The sequence below is a fragment of the Aotus nancymaae genome, unplaced genomic scaffold, assembly GCF_030222135.1.
Source record: "Aotus nancymaae isolate 86718 unplaced genomic scaffold, 86718_ANA_hifiasm-v0.15.2.pri h1tg000018l, whole genome shotgun sequence".
Taxonomy (NCBI): domain Eukaryota; kingdom Metazoa; phylum Chordata; class Mammalia; order Primates; family Aotidae; genus Aotus; species Aotus nancymaae.
This window is the reverse complement of record NW_026988430.1, coordinates 23,868,318-23,888,257: the sequence shown is the minus strand read 5'-3', so window position 1 is coordinate 23,888,257 and position 19,940 is coordinate 23,868,318. Positions and strand designations below refer to the sequence as shown.

General features: G+C 55.3%; 1 protein-coding gene and 1 long non-coding RNA gene across 2 annotated transcripts in view; one reads left to right on the top strand and one right to left on the bottom strand.

Moving 5' to 3' along the window:
• Window positions 1-3,822: 3,822 nt before the first annotated feature.
• On the bottom strand, window positions 3,823-11,552 carry LHX1 (LIM homeobox 1). Its single transcript, XM_012445576.2, has 5 exons — window positions 10,534-11,552; window positions 8,375-8,601; window positions 8,002-8,279; window positions 6,515-6,680; window positions 3,823-6,148 (listed from the first exon to the last, which is right to left on the bottom strand). The coding sequence occupies exons 1-5, from the start codon at window positions 10,701-10,703 to the stop codon at window positions 5,769-5,771; spliced, it is 1,221 nt and encodes a 406-aa protein (XP_012300999.1). The 5' UTR covers window positions 10,704-11,552; the 3' UTR covers window positions 3,823-5,768.
• Window positions 11,553-12,232: 680 nt separating this feature from the next.
• The window catches only part of LOC110569078 (uncharacterized), a 28,263-nt gene continuing 20,555 nt past the window's right edge, over window positions 12,233-19,940 (top strand). The window contains exons 1-2 of the long non-coding RNA XR_010343349.1: window positions 12,233-12,330; window positions 15,505-15,697. This is a non-coding gene — a long non-coding RNA (uncharacterized LOC110569078). The remainder of the gene's footprint in view (window positions 12,331-15,504; window positions 15,698-19,940) is intronic.

Sequence of the window (19,940 nt, the reverse complement as noted above, 5' to 3'; positions counted from 1 at the left end):
GCGGGAGGGGGCGGGGCCTGCGCGTCACCACGGGCGTTGCTAGGATGAAGGCGGAAGCGCGCAGAAGGTTGAAGGGATTGGAGCGGTGCGGGCGCGCGGGCGCGCGGGCGGGTGAAGAGGCGGTGCGGAAGCGCGCGAGGGCACGTGACCGCTTCTGGCGCTGAGCCGGGATTGCGATGCGCGCGGCCGGTATCCCTATGCACAAAATATGCCTCGAGATTTGTGCGAGATTCGCTTAGGAATAAAGCGTAGCGTAGCTGTGGCTCAGGGTGGCTGATTTGGGAAGGAGGAGGGAGTAAAGCGTAAGCTGCTCGAACGGCGGGTGCGCACTCGGACACGCAGAGACTGGGACCCAAAACAGGTTTGGCATTTCGCAATTTAGAGTAGCTGAGGCCGGTCACACACCTCCTGCCCTTCAGCGGCCAGGATTTGGGAATCCTGTGTCAGAGATATGCATGTGTAAGTGTGCGGCGGACTGCTGGGGTCTTTATTAATGGGAATACTTAGGAATCCCTGTGGCTAAAAATAGTTTCTGTAGCTTCTCCAAGTATCCTTGCCTGAGCAAGGAAAAGGGGGTGGGGTGTGGATTACTCCACTGCGCACCTCTCGGTATTGATTATCTTTGCTATTCAGAGATGAGGGCATACTCAGACACCTTAAACAGGTGCACAGATGCAGAAAAATTCAGGTCTACTGTTAGAGGGGCAGACTTAAAATATAGACTTAATAGTATAAATGTAATTGCACCCGGAAAGACACAATCCCTTCACATCCTCTTTCCTTCATCAAGCATTCCCTGACTGCCCACTATGTGGCAGGCACTGCTAGATAAGATACAAGATAAGTAAGTTGGATTCTCTCCCCACCCTGATCAGCCTAGGAGGGTAGACAAACATGTAAACAGAAGCAGCAATAAGGGATAAGTGTGAGTACAAAGTGGTCTATTCTTAGGGTATCTGTTGGATGTTGCCTGTAGAGACTTAGAACCCTCTAAACAGAATCTGCCTCAAAAGGATCCAGAAAAGAGACATTAGTGGTGCACTCTGGCAGTCCCCCTTCTTGGGTACAGCCCAGGCCAGTTGGATCCCACAGTTGAACAACTGGGGAACCCTCAGCTTCCCACTGTCTCCCATGGAAACCAAGGGAAGAGAGGATTCCTGACTTTCACAATCATCATATGCCCTCAGGGTCAAGAGCAATGAGAGGACACCACTTTAGTGGAGCCAGCTCCATGTCCCTGTAAAGTGGCTCTTGAAGAATGAAGACAGCCAGGGCTGCAGAGGGGAAGGAGAACCTGTCTGAGGGTGAACGCCCTCAGATATGGAAGGAAAAGAATGCCAGGCTAGGCAGGGGACTCAGGAGAAGAAAACTGCTTTTTACCATTCATAAGAGAACTCAGCCTAGGAGGACAGTTTCTTGTTTTCCTCTAATTGCAGTCTTGTGCCTGCATCTGGGCCTCCTGAGCAAAAGTGTGCTCCTTGGGCCTGGGCGACGTGCCATTGCCTTGGGCTTCAAACCCCATATTTAAGAAACTACCTCCTGCATTCTTCTTCCCTTGCTATTTTGGGCACTTATAATGCATAGAAACCTGGCCTTCAAGGTAAAGAGAAGGAAGAAGAGAGAAAGGGAGGTGAGGCAGTGCAGAGACCACCTCTAAGCTGTCATGCAAACAGGATACTGCTGGCCAGTTTGGGGGCTGTGCTGGACAAACACTCTGCAGAAAATGCCATAGACCTGTTTACTTACTCTCCCTTCCCTGTCCTGGTCCCTACTGACTTCGGAAGCCATTTTAGCAAGGAATCAAGACTGTCCTACTGTCACACATGTCCCAGGGCCCCCAAAAGGCTTGCCTGGGCTTATACTGAAGGTAGAAAGAGGACTCCAGAAGTGGAGGGAAGAGGAAATAATTCTAGGAATTAAGATGCAACTGAGAGTAGTGTAGGCGTGGGACAGGGAAGCAAACTCTCAAATACTCCCTCTGGGGGCCCCTCCCTACCTGAATTCCAGTGTCTTGATATGGTGGGGGAAGGGCTTCTTGATGGGGTAGGAGATGGAGAGTGGACTGTGGCAAGAAGTTTCAACCTCTGACTGCTCTAGAGATAAGAGGAACAGGGAGAAGAGAATAAGGGTGAGCAGTTCCCCAACAGAACAACCTTCTCCGGAGAAGGCGTTGCGACACCCAGTCCACAGTCCCTCTGCCTGCTCTCTGAGGGCTGCAAAGTGGCAGGTGATTAGGCACAGCAGATGATGGGCAGGAGCGACACCTTCCAATTGTCCCAAACAACTGTCTGCTCGCTTGACCAGGAGTTTCAAGAGTTTAGGAAAACCAAGTTCCCACTTGTCCCTCCTCAGATGCTGTCCACCCTCAGGTCCCAGCCCCCGGCAATGCCTATCCTGGCTCTCCACGGGTAGTACTTGCCCAAGTGCCTCACCCGGAGCAGCTACCCAGCGGCAGCCAGCCCAGAGAAGTTGGGTGGGTGAGCTTCAGCTCCCTTGCCAGAGCAGATGGTGGCTCCCTGCCGCTGGAACCCTGAAGGCAGGTGGCGGGAGGCACAGAGGTGGTGCTTTAAGATGGCCGCAGGGAGAAACCAGGCTGCCCTTCCAGGCTAGAGGGGACCGCAGTGGCGCTTCCCTCCTGCTGCGCCTCCCGCAGGAGCTCCGCCTAGGGATGGTGCCACTTGTCCCCGCACCTTGGGGCCAGAGGGGCAGCACACCACTGATGGGGAGGGGAACAGGCCCTGACATTTCCAGGCCTCCTCCTCAGAGCCTTCGGCTCCAAATTTGACTGCTGAGCATTGCCACCTGTTCGGGTTTTCGCCAGGATTCAGAGTCCCGCGCCGAGGGGAGAGACTGCGCCACTGCCACGGAGTTAGAAGAATCGAATCCACATCGCGTGCTCAACTCGGAAACGCTGCTTATTAAATACCCCGATTCCACAATAAAGCTGCTAAATAATTCAGCAGCCTTGATAGGAAAATGCAGCTTCCCAATGCTCCCAGTTCAGTTAAATGATTGTCTTTAAAGGGGGCTAGGGAGTAGCGGCTATAATGAATAAGTTAGCTATGATTTAATGTATATAAATGCTAAAAAGGTAAAAACAAGCCGATCCAGTGATTGCATATAAAGCAAATAAAGAAATGTACTGCATACAGAGGCTAGGCGTTTCCAGAGTCTCCTCTGTATTTCATAAATTTTTATTTTTGAAAGAACATTGCCAGATTCCTCCCGGATAGCCTCCTCCCCCATTAGATAAGCCATCATATGGATGCAGTGAAATGCTGCTTATTCTGAAGCCTTCTCTGCCGGAAAGATAAACTTGGCTGTGTCGTGACAAAATCTGAAAACAGCACTGGGAATTATATACCATTTAATGTCAAACCTTTGACTTTTTAAATAAGAAAATAAATAATCCAGGGTGAAATCTAGGTGATATGGAAAAGAAATTCTGGAACTCTTAATAGCATCTGATATTAAAACACACACATCCATAAGAATATTTCATAGTAGATAAAATATTCAAATTTCTTCCAAGTCTAGGGAAGAACTGTAAAGAATCGAGCTACTTCTAGAACCTATGGCAATTCCCAGTTGAAATTTGATTTCTATATTCTTTTTTTTTGTTCATCTTTCAGAGAAACTTAATATGTATCTTGTGCCAGGCAAAATAGTTTTCCTTCTGGGGAACTTCAAAGGTAACAAATACTATAAAACAACAATTTCATATCAGTTCTGTGAAAGGATTAAAGTATTTCATTTCTAGCAGTACTATACATTCATTTTACATTACCTTTCAAACCACCAAATTAGAAAGCCTTTACATTATCTTTCAAACCACCAAATTAGAAAGCCGGATTATCTATGGGAAATGAATTGAAACTGAAAAGGACCACCTCTAACGATGTATTTACGAGTATCTGATATTCACAAGCCCAGTTTTGCATGTGCAGGGAGAGTGAAAGAGGGAATGCCTTGGATCTCATGCCTAATCACAGACCTGGACCACTCATTTTTTAGCCATGGATTGGATTTCTATTTCAAATTCTATATTAACTTATCAGCAAAAATCTCTTCAATGGTGTCAGTTAAATCCACAGAATGCAAATCTGTAGCTAATAACAGCAGGAAGCCACAGAGAAAAGCTTGGCTGGCATTAGCAAAAGGATTCGGCCACAGCCAAGGTGAAAACAGATATATCACCCCAATCCTGCCTCTCTTTTCCACCTGGCTTCTGAGGACCTCTTCAGCTCCCTATCAGGGCTCCCCTTTGAAAACATCAAATAACACACCAATTATCTAAACATCAGATTTTCTATTTTTATTAAAAACTCACAAATTTATTCAACATGTTTTCTTTCATACAGTGAATGGTCTAATATGCACTGGAGGTCACACAAGCTTAGGTTTATTAGAACAATAAAAGACATATGAGAAATTTAATATATAAAGAAAAAAGTAGCAGCTGTTGACTGCATATTTGACCATAAAATTTAAATATTTTGGACTTTTATTTTAAAGACACAAAAATAAAACCTGTGTGGGTCTATATAAGTCATATTAACAATTCCATGAATGTTCAACAGGACAAAAAATTAGCAAAGATGTTTTTTTTTTAAACCTTGTAACACTTTTTTTTTTTTTAAACACTTTCTCAGGTTGCTGGTGCCAGGCACCTTTACAGTATTTGTGCTATAATTATTCTATTTGGCAACTGTCTGAATAGCATGTTTTCTCTTTGCCTCGTGTAAACAACACCTTTTTACACACTAGCACAGTGAGCCGAAAGCCCTGCAAGTCTGTCAGAACATCTACAGGAAAAGAAAAGGAACAATTTTGGTTGATTGCTCAAAACATTTTGTTTTCGAACAAGAGGTTTCAAAACAGGATATATTAGTAAAACACTGAACTCCTGAATTTAACATTATACGTAAACAGTTGACTGTTTTTAGTTCAATAGTCTTTTTTTAATTTCTTTTTTTATGTGTGAAGGTAGAATATTTTTCTTGTATAGCTGATGTTCAAGTCATTTTACTGAGCGGTCTGGCTGGAGACCATCCTATCTAGTGTGTCCATGTATGTGTGTGTGTGTAGTTTTGTGAAGGTAGAAGAGTTGATACTGAGGGCTTTACATTTAGAATTTTGCAATTTTGGCAAAACCAAAAACCAAAAATCCAGATAGACAAAAAATATATATATATATAGTCCCACCTGATGCACGGCAGGTCGGCGTTTCTGAAGCTATGAGAGTTTGTCGTCACTGTTGTTGAACTCTGAGACAACACTAATAAGGGCTGTCCCAGAGCTAGAACCCTCCTGGCTTGCCGGGGAGCGCCCTGGATCGCTTCACGTCCCTCACCCGGCTGCGCTCACGGCCTCCCTCCCCACGGCTCCTGGCATCACCAATGGCTGGGCGCGCCCACCGCTGCCATGGGCGTCTTTTCGCTGCCCGACTTCCGGGCGCACACGCCCTCGGGGTCTGTCCACGGATCCGGGTCCAGGTGGGAGTTAGGGAGAGGTCTGCGTTTCCCTTGGGGAGCCCCAGTTCTGCACCTCGGCAGCCAGTGCGTGGATCCTAGTCCCACCTCGAGGCCGATTTGGATCCTATTTCGTGTCCCCCTTTTCCATCCGGTCTCCCCAGAAGGAGAAAGTTTCTCGAGGCTGGAGGAAGGGGGTGGGGACTTGCTTTTTATGTTTTTTTCTTTTTTCTATTTTTCTTAAATAAAGGTTCATTTCTGTACAACCACGAACTCCACGGACCGTACGAGACCCCGCTACCACACTGCCGCCTCGTTCATTTCGGGGGGATGGGACAGGTGGTTCCCGTAGCTCGCCCCACCGTTGACCGACAGCGACGAGAAGGGCGGGCTGGGCCCAAAGACCTCGGCCGACATGGAGTGCAGAGGCCCTGGCAGGCTGGGCTCGGGGCTGGGCGAGTCCCCGGGTGGGTGCGCCAGGATATCGGTGAACCGCTGCGCCTCGCTCGACGGGTGGTGGCCCGGCAGCGGGTGCTCCAGGCCACCCAGAGGCGTCCCGGACGGCCCAGACGACGGCACGAAGGGTAGGTCCACTGGCGTTTGGGCCTGCGAGGACGGGGGGCCTTGCGGGAAGAAGTCGTAGTTGCCCCCGGGCCCGTAGTACTCGCTCTGGTAATCTGCGGAGCGGCGGGGAGGGAGCAGGATGTCAGGGCTGGGCCGGGGGCGGGCGGGAGCGCAAGGGAGGGAAGGCGCGCCCTCAAGCGGGCTGGGGAAGGCCATTCGGGGAACTCGCCGACCGCGGAGCGCCCCCGCGAGCCTGGTTGCAGGGAGGAGACTGGGCGCAAGCTCCGGAGCTGCCCCTTACTAGCCAACCCCGTCATTCAAGGCCGGGAATTGGGTCCTCGGTCCCGCCGCCTCCCCTTGATTTACTCCCAGCCTTCGCCCTACTCGCCCCGACTCTCCAGTGGCCCCCCGCGCCTCCACCCGCTTCCAGCGAAGCCCGCCCCGACCTGGCCGCGCCCCGCCAGTCGGCGCACACCCACCTCCATAGAAGGAGAAGGGGCCGTTGGGGATGAGCTCGCCCGGCTCCAGGCGGTCCACCAGGGGCCGCATCCGGCGCGGACTGCGGAAGAAGGCGTGGCGCCGGGCGCCCAGCGCGCTCAGCTGCTTCATCCTCCGCTCCTTGGAGCGCCGGTTCTGGAACCAGACCTACAGCACACGGCGGCGGCGTGAGGCCACCGAGACTCCATCCCCCAATCCCGGGGCGCTTCCGGCCTAGCCAGCACCCCTCCACCGCCCGGCTGACCGATTCTGTGTGTGTGTGTGTGTGTGTGTGTGTGTGTGTGTGTCGGTGTAGTGCATAGGGTAGTGGTGACAGTTCGATCTCTGACTAGGACCACTCAGGGCGGGCCCTGAGCCAATGGTGAGCAGGAATCCCACAGGAGGACCAGGAAAGGCTGCCCTGTCTGCGGGGGGGGGCGGGGGGGGGGCAGTTGTGGTATAGCTGGGGTTTTTCTAACAGTCACACTATCACAGTTACAGCTTCTCCGGGGCTGTACACACAGAGACACTACGCCTCTCCAAAATAATGTCAGACACACACCGAGCTTCCATTTCACAGTCTCTTGCAGCAACCCTCCCCCCACCGTGTCAGACACAGAAACAGCCCGTGATACCAAAACCCACAATCTCCTTGTCACACCCATGCACATCTCACAGCGCCAAACATACTTATCCACAGCCTCTTGCCAATAGTGACACAGACACACAACTTCTCATTCATGCACACAGGTTCTCAGTCTCCTGTAGGACTCAGGCCCTTCTGCCTGCATACATGTGCATGTGCACAGTTAGCCTCCCAGGCTGGCACATCCACCCACACCTACGCAGGGCATCCAGGCCCGGTGAACCGGACACCTAGCATTGAGCCAGAGACTCCCTCTGGCCTGGAGCTTCAGCAGTCTCACCTCCTTTCCACCCACAGGCCCAGCTGCCTCCAGGAGGCCTCTCCTCCCCATTTCACTCCAAACTGCTTGAAGCAGAACTGATTCCCGGTGGAACCACCTCTCTTTGGAGGGGAAGTCCCTGATCTGTGGCTTGTCTAATTGGAGCAAGTGATCACAAAGTTGGAGTTAGAAGGAGTTCACTTTGTGCAGAAGGCAGAGGAACTGATTGACTCTGGTGGACACTGAGACTTCTCTGACCCTTCCGAACCAGAGGTTAGGGTGGGGTATGTGCAGAAAGAGAGGTCCCAGCTCTCTCCTGAGTGTTCAACAGCCTCTGGCTGAGCTCCCACCCCTTCCCCTCCATTGCCACTATCACCTCTGTTGGGTTGGGAAGAGGGTTTTCTAGATGCTGGAAGGCATCAGGCATTTCACAGGTGCGGCAGGGTCGGGATGTGTCTAGACACCCCACCTCCAGACTCCATCTCTCACTTCTCTCTGGATTCTGGGCCCTCCTGGGCTCGGCCTGGGTGCCCAGAGTGGCACTGTGGGCCTCTGTGGGATGGAGAGGCGTGCTGGGGCCTGACCTGAATGACGCGCATGTTGAGGCCGGTCTCCTGCGCCAGCTGCTCCCGGATGTGGCGGGTTGGCTTGGGTGTAGCAGCGAAGGCGGCCTTCAGCGTCTCCAACTGCTTGGCTTTAATGGTGGTGCGCGGTCCCCGCCTCTTGGCGCCCAGGTTCTGGTCGTCATTCTCGTTACTACCCCCTTCCTTGTCCGACACGTTGGCACTCTCCGAGTCCTTGGCGTCGTCCTGCGACGGGTCTTGGGAATCCGGAGACAAACTGGGGTCACTGCCGGTGGTGGCTGAGAAGAAGGAAGGGACAGGTGAGCCCGGGCCTTGGCGAGCCTTCCTCCCCCAGGACCTGCCTGCCCTAGCCAGTCGGGAATTGGAGCCTCACCCGAGTGGAGGCTGTTCTCTTTGGCAACACTGCTGTTACTTAGGTAATCCTCTTTGCAGACGAACTTATTCTCGTCGATGATGTAGAGCTCCTCGCCGGTAGAGAGCTGCTTGTTACACATCATGCAGGTGAAGCAGTTCAGGTGAAACACTTTGCTCCGCGCTCTCCGCACCAGGTCGCTAGGGGAGATGCCCTGCGCGCAGCCCGCGCATTTGGTACCGAAACACCTGCGGGGGCGGGGGGCGAGGGCAGGAGGGGTGTCAGCCAGGAGCAAGGGGAGACAGACGGGGAGAAAGATGATAGCGAGAGAGGGGAAAGATGTCCAAAGTAGAGAAAGTAGGAGAGGAGGAATGGAGCGGGGGAAAGAAGGGAAGAGAGAGAGAGAAAGAGTGGCAGAATTCCGATTAAACAGGTGAGGAGGCAGCAGGAGAGAGAGCGTGGCACCAGGGAAAAGTCAGGGAGGAGATACAAGAGGTTAGAGCCAGGGGCCCAAGCTGCCCCGCAAGCCCCAGCCTCACTCCCAGCCTCATCCCAGAGGAAAGAAGCATCGTCTAAAGAAGGTGGCAAGGCAGTGACCTGTGAGGAGGGGAACAGGGGACACTTATTTTCGGATTAGATTCAGAAAAGTCGAATTCTAATTAGAGCTCCATATAAACGTGCCCGAAGCACCGCTTTTCTCTCTTTCATCGCAAAAGGACCCGCGTACGTGGGGTTGGTGAAGTCTAGTCCGCTGTGGGTAAACAAACAAAGCCGCGGAGAGCCCCCTGCCCCCGTGGCGGTGGCCGTAGGGGCCTTAGAGCCCCCCCGCCGCCACGCGCTTGCCTAAATCGGGGCAAGCTGGCGAAAGCGGGAGTCACGGGAGCTGGCTCTGGGCGCCCTGCAGCGGGTTGTGGAAGCCAGGCCTCAGGGACCCACTGGCAGCAGGTACTACGAATACGGTTTGCCACTCTCCTGCTATGATCCAGTCATTGCAGAGGAAACCCGGAGCAGCCCGCGGAGGCTCAGAGGGTCAGCCCATGCGTTCTCCAGAAACACCAGAGAGCACGGAGCTTTGCTCCACAGTCCACGCAACCCAACCCCAGCCACGAGTCCTGGAACAGCACTGGGGACAGGGTGCCTTGGCGCTCTGAGGGGCTTTGAATTCCTCTTCCTCCCTGCTCCCTAGTTTGAACTATGATCACAAACTCAGAAAAGCAGAAACCCCAAGTCAGCCGAATAAACTGCGAGATTTCACATCCTTTGGGTGAAATTACAATTTGCATTTGCGCCTGTTCTTCTCTGCTGACTTGTGTGTTTGTGTGGATGGAGCGGCAAAATTATGAGTGTAACATAATATAATTTAAATGCTAAACGGATAAGGGGAGTAGGGAGAAGTCTCCCCACCAGCAAGCTGGAGGTCTCGGCTTTCCCCCAGGTTTCAGCAAGGAGGGTGCTGGCTGTGGATGGCAGTTCCTATGAGGGCTACTGAGCGGAGCTCGCGGGAGTCGGAGTCGCCTGGGGCTGAAGCCGAACCACCGGCCAACTTCGGCAGCCAGAGGAGCAGGAAAAACCTCCGGACGCTTCGCAGGCTATAGTGCAGCAATTTGCCCAGGTCTGCATTCGGAGGCAGGTCCGGGGTTGGGGAAGACCCCCAGGCGTGCAGGATCTGCCTTAAGGCCAAGTTCTTTCCTGCCGCGGACTGGGCAGACACTCCACGCAAAAGGTTCCGCGCTTCCCGCCAAGACCGCTCAGGGTCGGAAAAGACAGTGGCTGGGAGCGAACCTGGGCTTAGCCTGGAGGGCAAACAACCCCGAAGGCCTGGAGAATGCAGTTGCTGCAGAGCTTGGCTCGGGGTAAGACAGCAGTCCGGGCTACGACGCCCGAGGCTGCCCTGTCTCTTCCAAGCTTGAAGGGGCTTCTGGGCCGAGGCAGGCTCAGACCCTTTCTTCCTAGGCACGTGCAGCCAAACCCAGATCCATAGTTTCCAGGATGCAAGCAGGGCCGCGTCCCGGGCTCCCAGCGCGCCAGCTGGCGGAGAGGCGGGCGCCTGCGGGACTTGGCTGCCCTCTCTAGAAGCAGCTCCTAACTGGGCTGCGAGGCCACGCTAACCTCTGATCCGAAGCTGGCCGGGAAGGGCCCGCGGGGAGGCAGCAGCAGAGGCGTGGGAGGGAAGTACTCACCGGAAGAAGTCGTTCTTGCAGTAGAGTTTGCCTTCCCTGGAGAAGCACTTCTCGGTCAGGTTGCATTTACATTCACAGCACTGGACGCACTTGACGTGCCAGGCCCTGTCCAGCACGTTCAAGAGAAAGCGGTCCAGGATGGGCCTTTTGCAGCCGGCACAGTGAACCATGGTCTTTGGTTTGGTCTGATGAGGCCCAGAGAGAGAGGGGCAAAGTAGAGCCCGGGGGATGACTCCTGAAGACAACCGGCACGAGCTCCCCAACCTCTCCAAAAAGAGGAGACACACTCGGCAGTGCAAGCCAAAACCGCACCAGGAAATCAAAGTAGGGGGAAGGAAATGAGGCTGATCGGGGGCCGGGGGCGCCTTGGTGGAGTGTGCAGCCGGGGAGTCCCGGGGTCCCGGGGCGGAGCGGCGCCGCCTCAGCTCCCGGGGCGAGAAAAAGAAGTCTCAGGCGGGCGAGAATCCGACCCTTCTGCCCAGAGCCCGCGGAGGAGTGAAGGTCACCGAGAACGGCGGCGGGAACGGAAATAAATAAATAAAAACGGAGACGAAGAAGAAGAAGACGACTCGGTGAGCTCGGGTTGCGAGGAAAGCGCCGCTGAGTTCTCCCGGGCTTGAGGTAGAGCTGTCAGAAGTCAAAGTGCATCTGCTTTTGTCGGGGTGTGAGGGCGAGTGTGTGCGTGCCAGGCTGCCCACCACTGAGATTTCCCCCCTCTTTTTTAAAAAAGAAAAAAGAACAAAAGGAGCAGAGAAGCTTTGGATCCTAAACTGCCGGCATCGCGCCGCGGGTCCGGACGCGCCGAGGGCCCGCGCTGGGCCTGGGGGAGGGGGCGAGGGCAGACCGCGGAAGGGAGGGAGAGAGGGGAGGGTAGGAGGAAGATCTTGGTGTTGCTTGCTGTTGTTGCTTAGGTTTCTCCACTATTGGAGAAGTGTTTGTGTCAATCGAAAACAGAGAGGGACGACTCCGGGCGGAGGCAGCCAGGCGCACTCGCTCCTTCCCTACCGCCCCAGCCCAGTCACCTCGGCCCTCGGCCTGCCTGGAGGCCTCCGTGTGCTCAGGGCGACCCTCCCTGCGCCCGGGCTCCTTCGGGAGGCACTACGGGCTGGCTTCTCACCGCGCCTGGCCGTGCATCGTGGCTCCAGTCACAGCTCGCGGCCGCCTGGGCGCGCAGCCCCGCATCGCTCGGCCCACGCTCCGGCTGCCTCCGTCTAACCCCACAGTCGCTCGACTTTCTGTCCTTTTCCTGTTCCCCTTCTTTTTTTCGTTGTGGTGGCAAACCTGGGTTTCCTTTCTAGCCTCCTTCCTTTTTTTTTGTTTTTCTTTTGCAGCGGGAGGAGTCGGGGAGGAGAGGGGCAGCTTGGAGAGCTTTTTTAAAAAATGTCCTGGCGCAGCAGCTACAGTAGGCCGGCGGCTGGAACGGCTCGGCGCGGACCGCCTCTATCGCCGCCCGGGCCGCGGCTCGTTGCTGGCCCTCCCCGGGCGCGCGTCCCTCGGTCCCTGGTCTCCTGGCCCAGTCGCCGCCCCGGCGCGTCTCACCCCAGCTCCGGCGGCTCGGTCAGTGCTCCTGGCTGTTGGCTGAGCTCTGGAAGCCCCCTCGCCTTAATGCAGCGCCCGCCGACGTCACTGCGGCCTGCGACCAATCAGCGCCTCGCGGTCCCTCTGTAAACCATTCTGCATCCCCCGGCCCGGGAGAGTGCGCGGAGACCGCGTTTAGAGGATCAGTGGCGGTGGCACCTGCGGCCCCGCGCGGCGCGGACAGCAGGCAGCACCGTGCCTGGAACCCCTCCCGCTCCGGTAAGGCGTCGGTTTCGTTGGGAGGGACAGAGAGCGAGAGGCAATCATGCGCTGGCAGAGGCCAGAGTTCTGCTGCAGAGTGGGGATAGTCCAAGACCGAGGCTTGTGGAAGGCTGGGGTGTAGCAGGGTCCGGAATCCCAGGCGGCTCCGCTGCACAGGTGGGCTTTGCGATTCAGCGGCTGTTGGCATTGTGCCCCTTTACTTTCTTGACCTGGAAGTTTGTCCCAGACACAGCGCACATCTTTGGAGGGGGAGGGGGCAATTAGCAGCGGAATCTCCCTCTTCCCGTCCTTCTTTCTGTGCCCCCTCCCCCAATCTATCCAAAGTCCACAGGGTCCGAGTCCTGGGCGAGCTGAAGGTCTTTCTCCCGCAGAGCACTCTCGCAAAGTTGATTCGGGCGGTTTCCTGGTGGGGGCGGGGGAGACCGGAGGCGCGGCGCTGGCGCGGGGGAAGGAGTGGACCGGGAAGCGCCTCGGGCGAGGAGTTGCAATCTTGGCGAGAAAGTTGTGAGAAAACTGTGATCCGGAGACACCTCTAACGAACGAAAACAAACGACTCTGCGGGAAACCGGGGGCTCCAGCGGCGGCCGGGGGTGGTGGTCCTGGCGGTGGGAAGAGGGGAGGCGGAAGGGGGTGCCGGGACGCCAGGAAGAGGCCACAGTAGATGGGCGTGCAGTGCATGGGCAGCGTGTGCCCGGCTTCCAGTCCTCCCCTGTCCAGGCTTCGGGTTAGCACCGGCTTCCCCAGAGAACAGCAGACCACACCCTCCATACTTCACTCCTCGGTGAACCCGAAACTCCCTAATCCCGCTCTGACTGGGAACTCCGGACCGCCGCCCCTGGGGGTGCATTTGCTCAGAGGTGGCGGACAGATCCTGGTCTAGAGTGCCTTCGCCTGGAAGAGTTATTCTAGTTCTTCGGAGCACTCAAGTCAAACCCCAAATTCCGTTTCGACCACACCTGTTCTGGGTGGGCTTAACCAGGATTTCTCCTGAAGTGGAGTCTGAAGGTAGTTGGGCTGGGCGGTCCCACTTTTGCTCCCCGTTTTGGTGTTTCGGGGGAGGGGGTGCTAAGAAGGCGCATTCGGCCCCAACATGGAAGGCAAGGAGGGTGAGTGTCCCTCCGGAGCTGGCTGGTATTGTGGAATCGGCCTTTGGACCCCACTCGCGGTGCGCAGACCAGACGGAGGCTGAAACGGGGGAAATGCTCGAGGAAGCGCAGTCACAGTGAGCCCAGGCTGGCAGGAAGTCTCGCTGTGCAGATGGAATACCCTCTTCGGACGAACGGGGAAGCTGCTACAGCGAATCTGGCTTGCGCTCCGTGGGACTGTGGGGTTTTAGGGCTCTGCCAACACCCCTTTGCTGACTCCGCCCGCACCGCCCAGCAACCCCGAGGCCCACAGGCAGCCCCCGCCTTGCCGCCGGCGTCACCAGGTCACTGGAAACCGAAGCCGCAGAGACCCGCAGTGCGACTCGTTGGCGTTCTGCCCTGACCCCTGGGTGCCGGGACCCGAACGCCTTCTCCACACCTTCTTGCACATACACTTGTGGGCTCCCAGCTGCGGGCCGGAGGGACACAGGGGACTAGTCAGCTCCTGCGCGCCGCCCGTCTCCACGGGTCTCTCCCAGGTCCCGGTGCAGGGCAGGGCAGAGGACGGAGAAGGCGGTTCTCCGACCTAGCGGGCGGGCTCCGCGGGCTCGGACTCCGCTTCGCGCTCCTCCTGCGGACTCGGCACTTCCCGGGGGAAGCCGACCGGTAGTAGGTAGGATTCGGCATCCCCGGAAACGCCAAAAGAAGCGGTGTGGCACGGGGTCTTCACTTCCTCCGCCCGGACCCCCAGGCGCCTCCCAGCCTGCTGCGCTGCGTGAGGCCTGCGGGGAGGGGGCCCATCCAGCCCGGTTGTCCTCACCCTCCTCCGGTCCCCGCAGTTGTCCTGGTTCTCGCCGAGAGCGCCTTCGACCCAACCGCCCCTTTCTGGAACCTATAGTAGCCCCAGTCCCGGGTGGTTCGCCCCCCACCCCCCCGCCCCAGCTGGGCTCCTTCTCATGCAAAGCAGAGGGGTCACAGTGGAGTGTGGGGCGGTCAGTGGGACCTACCAGACGACAGCTGGACCCGGCTGCCGGCCCTTCCTCAACCCAAGGCCTGTCACTTCCCTCCGGTGGGCAGGAGGGGGTTGCCCCATCCATTTGGGGGTGCAAGAATCTTGGGACCTAGGTGTTGGGGAAAGAAGGCCCCTCCCCACAGGCAGACCAGCGAGGCAGGGGAGTTGAGGGTTAGCACAGGACGCTCGCTCTAGGACGCCAGGCTCTGTTCGTCCTCTTGTCCAGATGGCTCAGTAAACAGGTCCGCAGGAGCCAACCCTGGCGTCTACAAGGGGTCCGGGAGCGCTACGCAAAGTCCGCCTCTTGGCTCCTGATTCTAGGTTTGGAGTCCAGATTTAACTCCTCCACGGAGACAGCACATTAGACTAATGGTGGGTTTTGTTTTGTTTTCGTTTCCATTGAGCTTTTATTTTAAAACGTAATCGGTCGCAGGGACATGAAGAGAAAACTGACCAGGATTTCTCAATTCGCCATCTCCGAAGCCGCTCAGCTCAGCTCTGCATTTAAGCCGATGTCCTTTCGGCGAAGAGCACCAACCTTCCCCCTCATCTTCGCGGCCACACTTACTGTCGGCATCCTCAACTACACAAGCCCATTCCTACCCAACGTCCTCCAAGTCCCACAGCCCCACAGCCACTTACACCGCCCGGGACCGGTACATTCTGGACCAGGTGTTGAAGGGGTCATTTTCACTGATAGCTCAGTGATTGCAGAGTCCTTTCCACCTTCCTCCCAGGCACCCCCGGATACGGCCCCAGAGGGCCTAAGAGGTGGCTTTCACAGTCCAGGTTTCTCTTCTTGAGAAGCTCCTTGACGATCAGCCCCAGAGGGAACCTGGGCAGAACCCGGGTTGGAGAGGGTTCTGTCAGCCCTCCCCAGCTGCCCTGCAGTTTGGGGAGCCTGAAGGTGCCCCTCTCGAACTTCCACCTCCTTTCCTTCACCGCCCCCCACCCCGCAAGGTTTCGGATTGACACTCGGCACTGGACCGAGCCTGCTCAGTTACCTTCGGCTGCTATAGATCCCGAGGGTGGTGGCCGCCCCTGGCCATTTCCCTCCTCTCCCTTCGGCTCCAGACCCAGCCCAAGGCCCAGAAAAGAGTGATGAGACCGCGAAGGGAGGTGCCTGGGGCGGAGCCGGCTCCAGGAGGTTACCCCATGCCGAGTACACACCCAGCTACATGGTCCCGGAGGAGGGAGGAAGGAGCCAGCCCGGAGCACCCCGGGACTCTGCCGGTCCCAGAGGCCACGCAAACTTTGCCCAGACTCAGTGAGAACGAGGTAATGCAACGCAGGGAACCGCGTGGATGGGGCCACTCGGATCTGAGCACCAAAGTCTCCCTCCTCTCCTTCCCCTGTAGTTCTCTCTGGACTTAAGTGGCCTTAATTTCACCTGTCACTCTCTCATGGAAATGATCTACTCCTGTGCAGTACTTTACAGTTTGTAACACGGTCTCCCCTGAGCTGTATAGCACGGTGGTGGGGCGGGGGCGTGGAAGATAAGGGTACTACCTCCACTTTCCCGGCCAGGAAGTCCAAGGTAGGGGGCTTGCCCGAGATCCCTAGGTCATCGCACTATTTAAGGTGAGAAGTTGTGGGAGTGGGGCTTGGCACCTTCCTCCAGTGTGCACTTTGCGCCTGGCCCTGTTTTCTAAGCAAGGGGGGCCTGGGCAGGTTAAGGGGAAGCAGCGACCGCCGGACCGGGAAAGGGCAGCATCCGGCAGCCCAGGGCGTCACGGTGTGTGCCTGGCCTGGGTAAACAACTCGGGCTTCCCACGAGCGCTGGGCGTGGGGTGGTGGTGGGGGGAAGTGGAGGGCGGGGAGGCAGGGGGCGGGCGGAAGAGCGAGGTCAAGCGTGGAGATCCCAGATGCGAGTCAGCTCCGCGCCACGGAGCAAAGACGGGTCGTGGATAATCTCGAGAGGGAGAGGCTGAGCTGAAGAACAGAAGGGAGAGACAGACGTAGAAGTGAGGAGAGAGGGACAGGAAAAGAAAAGAAAGGCAGAAAACCAGGGAAAAGATGAGATGGAGTGCGGAAAAGCAGGCGCGGATAAAGGAAGGAAACATCTGGTCACAGAAATGCGGGGAGGAGTGGAGGAAAAAAACAGAAAAGAGACCCAGAGAGAGACCCAGCCACGAAGAAGGCGGCTGGGACGGGGAGCCGAGGGCCCTGTAGGCACGGAGGGGGCGTCCCGCGGGTCTGGGGGTGTGCGGCTTTGGGACAGGCGCGCGTGCGGAGAGAAGGAGGCAGCGTGTTTGGTGGGAGACTGCGTCCGTGGAAAAGCGGCTCTGGGCAGGAATCCAACAAATAAATAAAACGTCTAAGACAGCGTGACAACAATGTGTATTTGGGTGCGTGCCCGTGTTCCTCTGAACACACTCACACCCAGTAAGGAAGACGAACGGGGCTCGTGCCTCACAGTAATTAATCCTCTCACTAATTGACTCTCTCTCCTTACCTAATGGCGGTGGTCACTGCTGATATCTGGAGAGAGATCAAGTGGGGGGAGACAGAGAGAGCGAACCCCAAAGCTAACGACCTTTGGGACTGGGTTTTTTCTGGACTTGGCAGCTCTAAGCCCTGCCCCCACCCCCGCTTTTGGGCAGAGTGCCATAGATGTTGCTGCCTTCCTTCCCCCTCCAGGTTTTGGGTGGCATTAATAAAGATCTCCTCAGGTTAGGGTGCTGTGGTCACACACTGAAGCCCTTCTACTGCCCTCCACCTGGGGAGATCAGTTTCAGAAGCTGAAAGGCACGACTGCCCCTGGGACATTTCTCACCCCCCTGCAATACCAAATCTCCTCCTCCCCTGTTGTTCCCCACAGGGGCCCAGACCCTGCACCCCCTTCTTTCAGACTTGGGTTGAGAGACACAGAAGCGCAGAGGGGCGCAGTTGCGACCTGGCAAGAGCGAGCCCTCCAGGGACAAAGGCAGGAAAGGTGGGCTCTATGCACTGTGGGAAGGAGCACCAAGTGTGTGAGAGGCAGGAAGGTGGGCATGTCTCTGTGACTGTGAGGACAACACTTCTGGTCTCTCTGTGTGAGTGCAGGGAAGGCCCCCTATGTTCCCTCACAGCACCCTCAATTCTCAGGACTGGGGAGAAGAGGCGGGGGACCGGCCTGGGATGTGATGGTCCCCTGGGTAGCTGAGTTGGCTGGAAGGGGCCCAATGCCCACAGTCTGTCTGGTAATGCAGCTTTGAGGCTTGGGTTTGGGAGGTGAATGTCAACTCTCACCCCTGCCAGGTGGCAGCTTTGCTCTGCTGGCCTCCTCAGAGGCTAAAGAAAGAAATGCTGAAATTTATAAACCACCCAGCCCAGAGAGAGGAAGGAGGGAGGAAAGGCAGCTCCCTAGAAAAAAAATCCACTCCCCCCACCCACTAAATACATTTTTAATTGCCCCTTGGGAACATTTGTACATTTGACCAAAGCAAATCCCCAAGCAGTAGCAGCAACATGAGTCATAGGGGCTGGTGGTCCAGAGAGAGCTGGGGACCCGGAGAAGGGGAGGTGAGGACAGGTGGCAGTCATGGGTGGGAAGGTGAGAAACTTGCCTCCTTTCCTACTGTCTCTGTCAAGCTTTAGAAAGAAAGTGAGCAAGAGAAATAAAGTTCCAGAGGAAAGAAAGAGAAGGGCATATAAAAGGCAAATCCAAGCCAGAAAGGAAAGAAAGTGAAGAAGAAAGAGAAAGGCGGGGAGCGGGGAGAGACTATAATGGAAGAGGGTGAAGGCGGCCCCAGGAGGCTGGGCCTCGTCCCAACCATCCGTCTTCATTGTCTCCGTGTGTGCAAAGGCAACTCCGGCATAAGGAAAACCCACTATTGGAGCCGAGGCTTTATTTTATATCCTATACATCAGGAGGGAGGCAAAGCTTTATTTTCACCAAGAGACAGATATTTTATTTCTCTCTTACGGTTTTATGTGTGAGAGATGTCAGGTTGCCACAATGGATGGCTAATGCATAGGCAAGAGGAAGCCGTGTTGGCATGCTGTGTGTCATGGGGTCTTGGGGGGGTGAGCGGGCCTGGGATTTAGGGCTGATGGGACACTCTGGGGGATTTCTGCTAAAACATCTCTCTTCATAAATCCAGAAGCATGGTCAGCTCAACAGGGAGAGAAGGAGTTTTAGAGGGAAAAGAGTTGGGCTTAGTAATAAATGAACACACAAAGGAACCGCTTACCTTCCAACAGGCTCGGGCAACAGGGGCACTACAGCCCCATGGAAATGCAGAGCCCCCTGTCCACGCACACAAGCGCCATTCACAGGGAAGTATTTTCCTGACACAATCCCGGCTCAGTGTTCTTTCCTTTCCCTGTTTTATATTTTTCCACCCCCCTTCACCAGAAATCTTTTTTAACCTCCTCAGAGCCTTGGGGGAAAAGAGCCATTAATTTGCAAATCATCTGATCTGTGAAAGGATCAAGATGCCTGGTTTTCACTGCTAAATCCAATGTCTTGAGTGGACACATAGGCACACACAAGCCCGTCATGCTGCCAACCCTTGGGAGCATAGGTGCCAGATCTGAAGCCAAGAAAAGACTCCCTCTCCTCCTGGGATCTGCAGCCAAATTAAGCCTTAGATTCCAAACTGCATAATGTTCATATTTTTAAACCTGGAGAGAAGTGGGGAGATGAAGGGGGACAAAAGAGGGGGAAGTTTGTTAATTTACATGTTCCATTCAGGACTCAGACTGATTGTCTTCCCCATTCCCAGCCGCCCCCACCCCTCAAGCCATTTCTTACAGGAGTTACTTTTATTCATTCTCATGTCCTATTCTTTTCATTTTTGGATTAAAAATCTACTTGTTTAATATCTACTGCGGAGCAAAAACATGACAACGCTCTTTCTGTCTTGTTAGAGGGTCAGAAGCAGCACAGGATTCCTGGACAAGGAGCATGGGGACCTGGCTGCACTGTCCCCAGCCTTTGGTAAGGGCATTTATCCTTTCCAGCCCTCAGTTGTCTCATCTGTAACACGAAGGGGTTCGGCTAAATGATTACTGAGGTCCCTTCCAGCTCTGACCTCCTCTGACCGAATGAGATAATGTGTGAAAACACTTTGTGAACGCTAACACCGGACGTATGCCAGCGATCGTTATTACGATTCTAATCAATCCTCTTTTCTCCACATGGATCCCAGATGTTTAGGGCCAGCAAGCAGGCTAAAGAGAGCTGAAAGTGAGAAAGCTTAGCGGAGATGGAAAAGATCTGTGCTGTGGATGGAAAAAAAAAAACCCTGCATCTCCAGAAACACTATGTCTCTGTGTGCTCCCTGAGGCCTAGTGGGAAGGGTTGGGGAGGAGAAGCCTGACTTGATATGACCCATTTCGGTCTACATGGTGGCAGAGTGTGTATTTCTTCAAAAGCATTGTTGGCCTCCAAGTGACTGACATGGGAACCTGATGGGAAGGCGATTTGCAATTGTTTTTTTCCAGGAAGAAAGAAAGAACAAGGTATAGCTGATTAGCAAGTTAATTATTTCAGTACCCCAAGGGTTCCAGTGTGGTGGTAAGTT